The 15020-nt window shown below is 39.4% G+C and overlaps 1 protein-coding gene across 1 annotated transcript in view; it reads right to left on the bottom strand.

Annotated features, from left to right (window-relative positions):
• SCIN (scinderin) overlaps positions 1–15020 on the bottom strand; it is a 48558-nt gene that overhangs the window by 4845 nt on the left and 28693 nt on the right. The window contains exons 5-13 of the mRNA XM_030970922.1: positions 10174–10266; positions 8377–8509; positions 6638–6726; positions 6223–6438; positions 5072–5193; positions 4798–4888; positions 2170–2340; positions 1480–1657; positions 901–1022 (exon numbers count right to left, since the gene is read on the bottom strand). Of these exons, the coding sequence (XP_030826782.1) occupies positions 901–1022; positions 1480–1657; positions 2170–2340; positions 4798–4888; positions 5072–5193; positions 6223–6438; positions 6638–6726; positions 8377–8509; positions 10174–10266 (1215 nt within the window). The remainder of the gene's footprint in view (positions 1–900; positions 1023–1479; positions 1658–2169; positions 2341–4797; positions 4889–5071; positions 5194–6222; positions 6439–6637; positions 6727–8376; positions 8510–10173; positions 10267–15020) is intronic.

Here is a 15020-nt window from a genome sequence, read left to right as displayed (position 1 = left end):
TGCTCCTTCTGGGACCTTTAATGGTGGTGATTCAGTTACTAGAGAAAGGCTACAGGAAAGAGGGGATTTCACAGAATTTGGAGGGAATTTAAAATCAAAAGTAAATCTATAGCTCCCAGCAGGCTACTGCAGAGAGTTTGGTTCCTATTTCTGTATTTCCCAGAAGTATTTTAGAAGCTTGTTAGAAGAATACACTTTCCTAGTCTCATAAGATTTTGAAGTCCTTATTAAAGGATCCTATTTGTTTTATCCCTCTCCAAATGACTGGGCTGTGCCTTAAGGAGACTGCCAGCTATGTCCCCTACCTAAAAATGAGTGTGTCCTTGCCAACTGGTGACACAGCATTGCCCTCCAGAATAGGGTAAGTAATTAAGCCTGAATCACAGACTTAATAGCCAGTGCACAGCTCTGGGCACTTCTGCCAGCAAAGTAGGTCTTCCTGCCTCCCTGAGCACAGGCCAGTACCTTAAAGGCATAATTACACATCTTAAATCTCTATGGAAAATATCAGATAGCTAGGGATTTTTGGCAAGCAGCATTTCTTTTCCTCGCCACCACTGTAAAACACGTAAGGGGCAAGGCATTGACCTGCTCTTTCTCAGCAAATTGATAGCAATCTGGTGATGCTCTGCAAGAATTAAATTGCTTTTGACTGGGCAAATTTTGCATCTGCAAGCCTCTATCTCCAGCCTGGAGCAGGCTCTGGATGCAAACTTCTGCAGTAATAATTATTCTGTTCACCCACTGCATTTGGATAGCTTAAAGCATCAAATGTCCACTCTCTAGTTCTTGCCAAGCCTAGCTAACTAAGCCCCAAATTCATTCAATGACCATTGATTTCCAAAGCAAAATATACCAGAAATTATATAATTAAACAGAAAATATCCATAATATACTCACAATAAATCTGCCTGTCTTATTAGAACAACCGTACAAGCGAGGGGGATGATCTTCAGCCTTTGTCAAGAGTTGTGATGAAGTCTGGTATTTTTTTTTACCTCCAAGTGCTCTCCAGAATTCCTCTAAAATACATAATATATAATTTTTTCACCAGCTGATTTAACATTTGGTATTTTAGCTTGTTAGTATTTCAGAAATCCCCAAACAATCTCTTTGCTGTCTCAAAGATGAATGACTTTTCTTACAGTATTTCCTGCAGTTTGTCAAAATACCAGTATCAGCTGCATACCTAGGAAGAATCATGGAGTTGGAAAGGACCTTAAAAATCATCTCGTTCCAATGGCCCTGCCATGGGCAGGGACACCTTTCAGTACATCAGGCTGCACAGAGCTCCATCCAAACCCTCTTAAACACTTCCAGGGATGAGGCGTCCACCACTTCTCTGGGCAACCTGTTCCAGTGCCTCCCCACCCTCACAGTAAAGATTTTTTTCCCTAAGATCCAATCTAAACCTACGGTCTCCATGCAGTGCTGTGTATTCTCAGCTGTCTATTAGCAGCCATGTGGCCTCATACGAACCTGGTTCCTGGCCTTCATTAATCTTAGCAGTCTGGCATTTGAGAACATTGGCAATGTACTGAGCTCCTTGTTCCTCTTCTTTACTTGCTCCTTTTCCTACCCACGTATAGCCAGAGTTGTTTGGCAGTTTCAGAACAAAGACATCATTAGAGTTTAGTGACACTGCGTCAACATCAACCTAGATTAAAAAAGAAATTGTTTTATTCTTCAAATCTTCAGGTAATATAATTACTAGTTTGCATATTTATATAAAATGTGTAGACATGTTAATGCTATGCTTTTGGTCTTTAGTTCTTCCCTAGTTTTATACTGATATCAATTAGACATAAGACAGGGAGCTGACTTGCAGGGCAGAACGTAGGATTGTTTGCAGTAGGAAAGACCATCTCATAGGAGTTGCTGACTTCTTGCCTGTTCTTTGTCAGCTAACTTCTTGCCTAACTTTGTCAGCTGTAAGAACACACTGTGTGTATTCTTACAGCTCCTCTGAGCGATGCAGACTGATTCCAGCCAGCTATAGCATATTCTCTTTGGTTTATTGGATGGGTTCATCAAATAGAGCAGTGGGCTGGATTTGGAGTTCTGTGCTCCTACCAGATATGACTACTCAACAAGATTAGTCAGAGAAGCTCATGGCAGCTCTATCATTACCCACTGGGAATGGCTGCTTTACTTAGCAGGTGACCTTACCTCTGCAATCCTAGTAATGGATGCCAAGTTCCTGCGGATTTGGAAGAGTCGTGTTGGTGGAGCAGGTTTCTGACCTTCCCTCCTGGATGTCCCATCCTTGTAGACTATAAGTGGTTTGTTTTTGAACAAACTCAGTAAATGCGCAGGCTCTTTGCCTTGACTGACTCGGATCTGTACATATGTAAAGAAATGCAATAAAAGAAACAAAAGGGCACAAGTGGTTATTTTTGGTCTTTGCCGAATAGCTATGGGGATCTTAGCCAACAATGCTAAGTATGTTAGCAAAAACGAGAAATGGCAAGCTGAAAAGACCTAAAAATATAGTTCCAGACATACAGAGTTAGAGTGTTTGAGAGATTTTTTTTTGTCAATCACGGTGACACAAAGACAAGATTCAAACTTCCAACACCATATTTAGCTGATTAAAATGGCTGCTATAAAAATCACTCATTTTCAAAAGAACTGTCATTTCATAGTGTTTTATAGAATGACTTAATTCTCCTGAAAAACTGTCTTGGAAGTTTAGGTACCCTGTATTTAAGCAGAAGAGAATGGTTGTTAATTTTATTCATTATTTCTATATGTATTTTATCTGCAAGAGGATGAAAAAAAGTAGCATGAATTTCTCACCCAGAGCGTAACATGGATGATGAAAATGAACTTCCATTAAAGATGTAAAAGATGCTACTGCCATCTAAAACAAACACACTGAGCTACGAAGAATTTAAGTTAATGTATGATAAAAGTTATTTGTATTCAACCATTTAATTTTCCTTTATAACAGTACCACTGGTCAAGATACAGGGCTACAAATCCCTGCCTTCATTCCCAGAAAGAAAGGGAGAAGAGGGAATGAGACATGCTGTGTAGCTAGCAGAGGAGGAGAAATGGAGAGCCCTCAGTGGGGCAGCTGAGAGCCGGGGTGCTCAGAGGAGCAGCTGCAGCTGGGCAGAAGCAAGTGCTTTTACTTATTTCACAGGGAGATAGACTGCTGTAGTTGTCCGGTAAGGATAACCTAGGACACATACACTTGTAAGGGACAAACTGCAGCAGGATTTTACAAAAGGGAAAACAAAAACCTCAAACCAGAAAAAAAAAAAACAAAACAAAAAAACCCACCAAAAACCAACCAAACAAACAAAAAAAAGCAAAAACCAACCCAAATAAACTTAAACCCCCAATGACCCAAATAGCGCAGTGAAACACATTCTTGCAATCCCAACATTTTAACAGTCCCTTGTACTTTCGTGCCATCTAGTGACCACACAAAATAGCACACTTAAAGCTTCCAAATACCATGTTAGGCACAGGTAATATACTCCATCTGTTTGCATAAAAATGGAGACATATACATACGTATGTGCATATATATACACATACGGATATGTACACATTTATATACCTAAACTCATTGCAGGCTGAAAGTACTTTTAAGCATCACATCTACTGCTGTGAAATGGATCTTCTTCAGCTTTAACAAAAACACTTTTTAAGCACCTTACCATTGCAGCAGTAATATTGTTAACAATGGTAGTAATATTGTTATTACTTAAAGATTAACATTTGCCTTAGGTATGAGGTAAGACCACATTGGGCTGGACACAGTCCAGATATGGAGCACTTGTTAGGAATATTTCAAGCAGTAATTATCTAAACGTGTTCTAATCCTTCCTTTGTATAATTTCAATCAGAAATCGTAACCGATTAGTGGCTAAAAGTATGGGCTGCCAACCGAATTAACTCTACCTTGGTGGGTGGGGGAAGCCTTTTGCTTTTGTAATTAAGAAATGGGAATCTCAGAATTATCTTCTGCTGCCTAGAAAATCTCTGCTTGTCTCTTGTCATCTCACAGCTCAAGCTTTTTGTGAAAAGAGACCTCTCAGGTCTTCACCTACCTGTCCCTTCTCAGCAGTGATATAAAGAAAACACACCCAGTCAAGCTAAGGACTAACTCATCTACTCACACCCTTTAGTTGCCAGTGTCCTGTGCCTTGCTTTGCACACTCTATTTCTGCATGTGAGGATGTGTATCCTGCTTTCATGGAGCTGCAAGCACTATGGGATGGGAAAACCCAAGGTATGTTTCTCAACGAGGCAAGGAATAGCCAGACCCTGTTGCACAATTCCAGCAGGATTTCCTCTTCTGTCTTTCATGTGGCTTTCTCCCAGTTTTGGCCCTCTAAAAGTCAGGTGTCTTGTCTGGGCTAAATATCACAACTTCCTCCACAATCAGGAGACAGGGGAGCTCCCCCATGGCTATTGACTTGTCACACTCCATTTGGAGTGAGTTGCCCTGGGACAGTCTTATCATTCAGTCTGCACTGGGATATGCACAAGGTCTGTGAGTCTTGGCAGAACCGAAACCTAATTTTAAAACAGTTCAAATCAAAGGAAACAAAAGGCAGTTTTAGGTTCTGGCATATGTGTGTTCTTTTGGACAACTGCATACAGAAAGGACGATTCAAATGGGCAATCTCTGGCAACTTTAACAGGATCCCATGGTACCTGGCTTGATACAGACCTTAGCAATTTGCATTCCAGTCTTTAAATGCTAGCTCCTCCTTTCAATTCTCATCAAAATTTGCATGTATCACATGCTCTGCTGGATTTTATCCACAAGAGACTAACCTGCACAGCCTGATCATTTAATGACCGATCCAGCTGAACAGTCAGAAATGCAGAAGCAGTCAGTTCATCTTTTGTAGCATGGGCTCCTTGCCTGAGGAACACAAGGAGAAAGACAATGGTTAAATTTAGCTTCGAAGTAACCCAGAGCTTGTGCTGTATGACAAACTTACAGCAAACAATCTTACATTTACAGGTGTTCTACTCAAAAGGACATAAAGTCAACATAAAATAATATCCACACACTGCAGGTCTGTGCAAAGGCAGCCAAACATACCATGTGTAGATGATCTTCCCTCTGGGGTAAGTGTAGAGGATAATGTAACAGTCACCCCCATAGAACTGCCCGTAAGTCTCAGGTCCCACAGGAACTCGGCCACTGCTTTCCACACGCCAGATCTGGGGAAACAGGGAAATCACTGCAGATTGCTGAACTGCATCCTGAGACTCTTCACAAAGTGTTTTACTATCTTATCCCTTCAGTGTCCTTTCTGTTCCCAAGTGTTATTGAATAGAAACAGGAAGGATTCTTCATGAAGTAGGTAAATACACCCCGTGCCCACTGAATTAATAAGAACCATCCACAAGGGGCTGCAACACACTTCTCTTTGTCTTGATGCTTTTTTCACACGTGATTACTTCACAACACCATGCTGAACTTTCTTAATACATTACAGTGACAATATGACATGGCACAACATTATGATCCATCATAAAACTAACATAACATTTTGGAGAGGCACACTGCAGTCAGGTAACGTGGTGTTAGCCAGATTTCTTCCTATTTCATTCACTACAGCCCAGTTCAGCTAGCAATTGGCTGCTCAAGCCTATGGACCATCCCAAGTGTGAGGTCAGAAACCTAGAAAATACACTAATGAGACTGTAGGTATTCATCCCCTCTTTTTCTTCCAGAAGCCCAACATGCCATTTGCATGCAACAGGCCATGTTGATACAATGCCATGCCAGCCCTGTGCAGTCCAAAAGAAGTCCTGAAGTGGGATATATAAAGGTCTAGAAAGACTGTACAGTCATCTTTTTCTCTCTCTACCTTAGAGACACTCTAGGGACAAAGAAGGTTCCTCTAGAAACCAGACTGGATAGCTACATAAAGATAGAGAATGGATTTCTGCTCCCAAGTGCAAGTCTTCCCATTCCAGATTTCAAGCTGATATAAGCCTGAAGTTTCTCCTTTAGACTAAGAATCTATTTAAAGTAAATATTTACAAGGTATTGTGTAAAGGGTAATATTTCTGGTGTTTGATTTCTCTTGATGACGTTCATAAGCACCAAAAGAACATTCCACTAATAGAGTGCTAATCTAAACAACAGTATAAAAATTAAAACACAAAGCAGCAGTGTAGTCCATTACAAGTAGCAGAATACATTAGTTAGATAAAATAAAATTTATTAAACATGAAAATTACCTCTACTTTCCCTGAACCATCATCTATCATGTTATGCTGGGCAGCCATTTGTGGAGACTCGTGTAACTTGGTAGCATCAAATTCAATTTGCTCAATTTTAGCCACTCTCTCTGTGACATAGACTTTGCCAAAGCCATTGCTTTGATCTTTATCCTTCCAGTCTTTGAAAAACTGTTTGAACATTGGTGTTTCACCTCCTTCGGGAAGGACTTGAATCTGAAATGAAGGAAGACAGATGAAACAGAAGGAAAACAGAGCTGACACAGTTATCGAAACAGAAACTTTTCTAGATTATATGTGAAATATTGCCCTAATGCTTTATAAGCCATTAAAAATATTTTTTCTGCTGACTTAAAAACAATGTGTTTAACAGAGCTCAAGATCTCCTGGTATCATCTCCACAAATAGATCGTACCTGTGTGTTGGCAGGATAATTCATCTGCTGTATGAATTGTTCAGCATTCTTCATGGCAGCTCTTCTCTCTTGAGGGTTAGCATTTTTGCCTGATTCAAACAGAAGGATAACAGTACATGGGAAAGGGCAATAAGCTCACAGAACCTTTAAAAACAAGTAGTTCTCAAGCCAGGTTTTCTTTGACATTGCTCTTCCCTCATTGAATAAACACAAATGCTGCACATAGCATGAGCAAGAAGATTCTTGTGAAGTTGAATGGCCAAAACAGTACTTTGATAGCTTTGGAAACAGTTAATTTAAAGGGAAAAAACAGAAAGAGAGAAAAAGGGGGCATTTTGTTTTACTTACTGTTTCTACAAAAATTAAAACTGGTGAATAATACCTGCTTGGCTCAAGGTACCCTGGGTCTTTTCTCTGACTCTTCCTTTGCTGGGCTGCAATATGGTCAATAAAGCTGAACTGCCTCCACTTCTTCAGGCAGTGCAAAACAGTAAAAGAAACTCCTGTTTTGTATGGCTGGGCTTTGCAATTTATCCATTTCCCTATCCACTGTTCCTTGTTCAGCTTTGCCCAATGTTAGATGAAGTCTCTGTGGGATTGACACAGTCCACAGGATCTGTGTCCCAGCAGGCTGCAGTGACTGCATTCCAAAGACCTCACAGTCTAATCAGGTGCTCCGATAAGGGATCCATTTGTATCCCATTTCGAATGAGACCATTACCGAAGTAATTCACACTTCTCAGCTCAGCGGCCTGAAGGTTTCCTGCAGAGCTGATAGCTGCAGCCTCCCGTGCAAGGGTGAGACACAGCCTAATGGGGGTTTTCACACATTATTTTTACGGGCAGTAGCAAAGCGAGGATACCTAAATCATATTTTATTTATTTTATGCCTGACCCTGTTGGCTTGGTTCTTCTAGGAGTTGCCATAAAAAATGACAATTGGGAATCAGAGGGACAGACAGACATAGGCCATCTGAGCACAGTGCTCCCCAAATGTTTTCAAACAAAATGCTTACAATGCCTCCTGGACTGACTTGAGAGACTTGACAAATGCCTCAAGTAATTATTTAGTGCTGCACATGGTAAAACAAAATAAAAATAAAAATAAAAAAACAACAAACAAACAACAAAAAAAAAGAGCTACTCAGTACTGAATTTAAGATTTAAGGGCAGCACTAGAGCAATCCAGCTACAAGGTGTCAAGACCTAATTCCACAGTAGAAGTATTCTTCTTCAGGGAAACATTCAGACAAAGCAATTGCCAACTGATGATACCTCAGAGAAATAGTTGCAAGGAAAAAAAGAAGATATTAAACTATTTGCAAGTTTATGCTTTTAGTTTATGCCCTGGACACGCACCTTTCAATTTCACACCTCTGTGGAGATACCTATCCAAATGGAATGTTCAGTCTCCAGATTTTGTCCCAGAAGATAGGGATTTGATGACAGTATATAGAACTCATACAATTATTTATGTTTGCTTTGTACTTGACATTTAGATAAGCATTTCATCACCCAAGCTTTCAGATATCTCAAAAATAGGGTCCTTAGACAAGACTCGGTCTTGAGGTCCTTACACGAGGGAGTAATCCTTGTACACAGCCTGTACCAGGGAAGAGCTGTGTGCAGGGTACTGTGTCCAGCCAGTATTAAATTCTTGCTAGTGTCCAAGGGTGTTGTGTCAACTCCTTAGGGGTCTCTGTGTAGCTTCTGCATGTGCAGTACAAGTGACCTCTCACCTTTCCACACAAAGATCTTCCTGGCAGCACCGTTGTCCAAAATGAAGCACTCCTCAGACAAAAGCATAGCCATAGAGAAGGGGTTTTCCTCTGCTACCAAGGACACCTTCATGGATCCACTTGCATCTGACACCTAAGAAAACAGTAATTTCAAATTTAGATCAGCTCTGGCTTTTATAGACAAATTAATTTCTGAAATTAGTATAAAAATCAGCTGCCATTCCTATATAACTGGCTATATGAAATTGGTGTACTGCTGACAAGTAAAGTAGGCTCATGATTATTATTTTTTGTTTCAGTTCATTTTACATCCAATAGAGGGAGATGTAGTGCTAATTTTAGGGAGTTTGTGGGATCCTTGCCTAGCAGCTTCTTTAATCTGTTTCTCAACCACTGGAGTAGTCCCTACTGGCACGCAACTCACACTGAAGGCAAAGGTACATGCACATGCTGAACAACAGCATTTGGAACCATAATAAAATGGTCCTACACTGACACTAACAGGTGAATTGCCTACATTTATAACCTGCTGTTCTTTAATTGGGAACTCTAATGTACCGCCTTTTCCAGAATCTGCTTTGTAACCTCTACCACCACTGTAAGTTCATGTTGACCTTTAAAACCTTTAAAAATCACTCCTGTGTAACTGAAAAGACCAGTGAAAATAGTATTACTAGTGAAAATAGATTATTACTATTGTAATTACTTTTCTATCAGTATTTATTTCCTTTCGTAGTTAAATATTAATTTTAAACACATCATTGTATCTTGCATTTCATATTATGGAAGTACAAAGAGGAAATTACTACTGCACATAACAAGTAAAAATCAATCATTTTACCCGCTTTGAGGGCTCACCATAGACCTGTCTCCTGCCTTTGACACTCAAAGTTATACTGCAACACATTCAAATCTAGCTAACAGAGCTCTGTTAGCAGAACCTGTGAACTTACACAAATTTATCAGATATCCACAGAAATTTCAGAGAGTTTTTAGGATTCAAAAATTCACTTTCCCTTCCCTAGTTATGTTTTACTTCAATGCTCCTGATCATATATATATGCAGGCCTTCTTCTTTTGTTCTCCATTTTTGTTCCCTTAAACCCCTGCTATGAAGAGAAATATGCACCAGATTTTTGGCATGAAAGGAATAATTAATGTGAACTAAACACAACACATAGACAAGTATGACTACAAGTGGCTTTGTAACAATGATCACCTAATACAGGCTTCCTGTAAACCCCACATACACCTATGGGCAGTGGAAAAATCATGTGAGAGGCAGGGAGAGAGGTGGCTCTGTCCTGTGGTCTGTGTGGTGGTGCAGGAGCTGCAGAGGGAATGACTCGTCAGTGTGCCACTTGTTAGCCAAATCCTCCTCATTAAGTGATGATGGGGAAAGGAATAAGGTTATAGACATATAAAATATAAAGAAACTTTTAATCTCTGCTAAGAATAACTAAGTCATATATGACTACTAAAAGTGTCCCTGTTAAAATTAAGAACAGAGGATGATTTAAGAGCAGTTAATTCTTCTTTGACGTGCATTGCGTGGTTCATAAGCCATGCTTAACTTGTTTCCTGAGTATACAGAAATGTAATCCATTTTTTTTCCCTCAAATCACCTGGATTATCTTAATTGACATCCTCTGAGAAACTTGTCCATTGGCTGCAAATAAACTAAAATAAGAGCAGTTCTGTAAATGAAGCCAGAACTCCATTTATGAGGAAGGAATGAATAAAAGCATGACTACTGTTGAGCATACCTGATTATAAGTAAATAAATAAACAACTTACCATATATAGTTTAGCACTTCTCCTGTTTGTAATATCAGCCAGCTCATCGTCATCATCACCACACTCAGGAAGCTCTGGCTTGTTCCCTAAAACCTGTACAAGAGAATAACAAATTCAATGCAGAGAGAGACTAGGTGCTGGAGCATAAAATATCTGTACACTAATGTATTGTTACATAAATCAACTAATTGGGATCATCTTTATATATACGACAATCTAAAACCAAACTCATAACTAAGACAAACATACAGGTAATTTTTAAAAACTCTGTCAGATCTCCAGTAACTTTACACCTACATGATGTCTTTTCCTCAGGTCAATTTGCTGGTTGTCTATACACTACAAAACACACATAGAAAGGTGTAGGTGATCCTGTTCCATGTGTGTGTTCACCTGTCTGTCTTTTTTCTTCCCAGTAACTTCTGAACTGTTGTCAAGCACATCTTGTAATTTTTGGAATGGCATTACTCTTAAAATATTTAACAATACGAAAATTAAAACTGACGGAATGAAATATATTAGCTGAAATTAGAAAGTAATTCAATTAGTAATATAAAATATGATGAGTTCATTAATCTTAAAAGTTACAGATTCTTAATCCCATTTTAAGGGGAAAATTTAGCTAGGATCTTGAAAATAATTTATGGTGTGAGAAAAACATTTTCTTGCTCTACCACTAGAAAATCAATTTTCATGACTGTGGTAGTTTTACACCATGGGCAATATTATAACAACTATCACTATAAGAAATTTACAGAGGTTCATCAAGAATAGATTAGGTCAGGCAGTCATTATTAAGTCCTAGTTACCCTTTCTTGATGATCTTTCCCTAATGACTCATATATGTGGACAGATCCAAAGGTTACATACAGAGTATTATGGATTCCTATGAAATTAAGTCCCAGAGTGAAGGTAGTAATTGATATGTCTGAGAGACTAAATATTAACATAAAGTACAAGGGCAGTGGCAGCCTTCCTGTGAACTTGGTGCATTATCTGTATAAAATGCTTTGCAATATAATGTGGAGCCACGGGAAAAAGCCTTGTAAATATTTGATAACAGGGAAGCCCAACAAAGCATACAGCTGCAAACAATTTGGAAAGAAAAACAATATAGAATAAATATTTAATATAAATCTGCCATCTGTGGAGTTTTCTTACCTGGTAAAGTCAGTAAAATAGTAAAGTAAAATAAAATAAAATGAAAATAGCCTTTTCAAGTGTGATTGTTGCAGTTTAAGCTAGAAAATTTTATCTGCAACTCATTGAAAACAAGAAAGCAATGTACTGTTTAAGAAAGATGTTGCCCATAGCTCTTCAGTAGCTCTCAGTCAGCATTTCCTGAATTTACACTACATGGCTACAGATTTACTGCTCTATAGGCCAAGTTGGGCTCCATGTCCACAACATAATGCCACCTGGTGAACAGCTACAACAGTGGGCATATGCAGTTTATTGGCACCAGGTTTCTAAAAATGTTTCCCTTCCTTCCCACCTGTCTTTGTAATGTCAGGGTCACAAAACTGCCAAATAACAGGCAAACATCTTTACCTGAACAGACACTGAACAAGTTTGTGGGTTCTGTAATATCTGACTTTCAGTAACTAAAAGATTCTTGTTAATAAAACTCTCAGAAGTTTGTACTCACTAGTGCTCTGTTTAATTAGGCATTTACAGCAAAAGAAAAAAAAAACCCAAACCCCAAAAGACCTCCAAAACCAACAAAGACCCCAAAAACCCCACAAAAATGTTGGCTTCTGACGCAGTTAAAGTCAGTGTTTTCCCTTGCTGTGCCTATAGAATACCTGTGGCACCACAGTTATTTTGCAGCATCTTTGTAAGTCATGCATGTTGATACAAAATCCCTTTTTTGATATTAACTGTGCAATTGTCATTCTGAATATTTCAAAGCAAATAGTGCCTGTTGGTGTTTGTGAAGGCACCTTGACAGAAGCAGCCTCTCTATTTACAGTAAGGTCTGGGTGCTGCATTCTGGTGGCAATTAAAGCAAGCAGCCCCTATAATTTGCCCCTATAATTGGGTGTTAAATTTGGGCCCAGCACAGGTTAGATTGCTGGCCTGACCTGTTGCTGTCTCAAAACCAAATGCAGAAATGTTTTTCTGAAGTAGATAGAGAATTATTGTCAGACTCACAAGACTCACAAAGCTGTTCTTAGGAAATCTGAATTCATGGGTACTAACACAGGGAGAGGGGTTAGAACACCCTTTGTGCAGGTGCAGTTATATATATGAGACATTCTGGTTCCAGGGAAACCCCTCCACAACTCACAGCAGCTTGCACAGCAGCTTCTCTGGCCAAAGAGAGCTTCTCTAGCCCTGTGCTTCAGCACAGGCAAACGGAAAACACAAATTATTAATTTCTGTAATTCTTTTTCTCAGAAGAGCCAAAAAACAAATGGAGAAGGGCTTTGAGAGTGTCCTCTTCTGCATTTTAAGTCACAGCTGCTTGTAGGTCCTGGCATTGTGGTGACCCTTGTTAAGAAGGACATGACATGCTTCTCCTCCTGCCAGGTAAGAAAAGGCAGGACTTGTGAGGAGGGCTGTGCAGCCAACACAGCTGTCAGAAAATGCCCTGAGCTGAATCACTGGTGGTGCCTGCACATGTTGGTATCAAAACCAGAAGATGATACAAGGTTAAATGACCTAAGGCCTGTGAAGGTACCAGCTGTGAAGACATGTAGCATACATACATATAGATGTATACTCACTATATGAAGTGGTATTGTATGAAATATATATAGTCACTACACATCTGTATTGCTAGGAACAGTTTATGCAGCTTTCAACATGTATTTGTTGCCAGTTTGTCTTACAGGGTGGAGGATGAGACAGAACATGAAAGGAAAAATTCCAAGCTTAAACACAAAGCATGAAAAAATGTCGAAATAATGTTCTTTCCCAAAGAAATGACTTCCAGAGAAGTTGTCTTTACTCCTCCTAAGGCAGAATCCCATGCTATGGCTCCACATGTATATGTCTGCATGTTATGAAAATTAATAGTTTTATCAGTAAGATTACAACAGTATTGAAACAACAGCTAACTGCTGTGCTGAAACTGGGTTGTATCCTTACATAAGGACCTGCTGGCTGAGTTGTAGCTGTCTGGGGCACCTCCCTTCCAACAGATAATTCTCATGTGATGAATCAAAAAGAGAAAAATCACTCCAGCTGAGACTGCAGTCATAGGCTCCCAAAGCTTTGCAGCAAGGTACCCCAATGAAATGATTTATACCAACAGACCATTTGAAGGATACTGGGTCTTCTGACACTTATATACACACTCTTAGTTTCACACAAATCCTATGGCAGTGAATTACACAGGACTGTGCTCATGTAATCCTTTCTGCACAGCCAGGCTGTATGGCCCAGCGTGCTGACAGCCACAGGCTGGCTCTCCTGCGTGCTCTGAGGTGTGAGACCCTGACTCACAAACATGCCAAGAACTCAGACCCAAAAATCCACCCTACACACTTGGAAACAGCAATTCTCTCTTGGATACACACAAGACAACCTAGCCACACTGCTCCCCAGATACCCAACAATCCTGGCAAACTTCCCACCTTAAATCTCATAAATGCACAGTTGCACACAAAGACATTGAAACCGCTTTTTAAATCATCATTATTATTATGTTTATCATACTATCAGCAACAGCAATATGAAGAGTAATCAGGAGCCCTGAAAGCATATCCACACCCCACCTTCTTCATTCTTTGGGCTTAGCATTGTTTTAGCAGAAGTATTCATTAACTCCATAGCTTTAGATCTTGTCTGAAGGCATATAACAGGAAGTCAGTCTGCATTAATCTTAAAATGCTGGGGTTTTAAGCTCTGTTAGACTTCTGTGTTGACACTCTTAGGTTAGTACAAGACTACCATTATGCAAACCAACAGAACATCAGTTCCTCTAAAATTGCCCAAGTTCACTTGTGGTAAATGCAATGTAGCTTATCCTGCCTGCAAAACCTGTTTCATATTTGCATGTGCACAAGCTCTTCTCTGTAAATATCTGCGCCCCCTCAGATAAGTGCAAAACACTGAGCCAATGCTTTTCTCAGAAGTGAAACTCCACCCTTAAAAAAAGAACAGAAGAAATACAAACAAAAAGTTTTTAATCTGAAGGAATGTGACAAGGTAAATAATTTAAAATAAAGTCATTAAAAGAAATTTGGCAAGTATTTTCTTCATAACTGGAGAAGCCAGCTCTGCATCATAAAATAGTTGATATTGATTTAATGGGAGCTAGAAGTTTAAGGAGTTCAGTGAGGCTGAAAATCCACCTAGGAGAACAATACCTGAACAGCGTGTCAAGTGAAGGTCAATTAAGAAAGAAAACCAGCTTTATACAGTTTAACTTGTGTACACTAGCACTGTGTTTGATTTTCTTCTTCATATACACACTTTGGGTTAGGTTTCTGGGTCTGAAACTGAACTGTTTGTTGTGGCTGTGATCCTGAAGATCAGATCTCAAAACCACTCAAACTCCCACCTTTATATGCTAAGACCAACAGAAAGAAAAGCAAGAAATTGACACAGCTTAAAGCTGCCTAAATGACATTTTATTACTTAATATTTTTGGAAAAGAGTCAGGGTAGTAGCTCATCATTTACTTTCCTGTATGCTTGGACACAAGCAAGTATATCCTGCTCCACAAATTCAAGGTACACAGGTAGATTTTGACAGAGAATAAAGCCACTGTGCAGGACTATAGGTCTGAAAAACAGACACAGAATGAACTCATTGGTAGATAATGGTTTAGATTTTTATTAACCTTTAAAGCAGAGACGAATATTACAAGAAACATCTCTCTGAAATAAGTATTCTCT

This window comes from Camarhynchus parvulus, chromosome 2, assembly GCF_901933205.1.
Source record: "Camarhynchus parvulus chromosome 2, STF_HiC, whole genome shotgun sequence".
NCBI lineage: Eukaryota > Metazoa > Chordata > Aves > Passeriformes > Thraupidae > Camarhynchus > Camarhynchus parvulus.
Note: the sequence above shows the minus strand (reverse complement) of the source record. Positions and strands in the feature narration are given on the sequence as shown.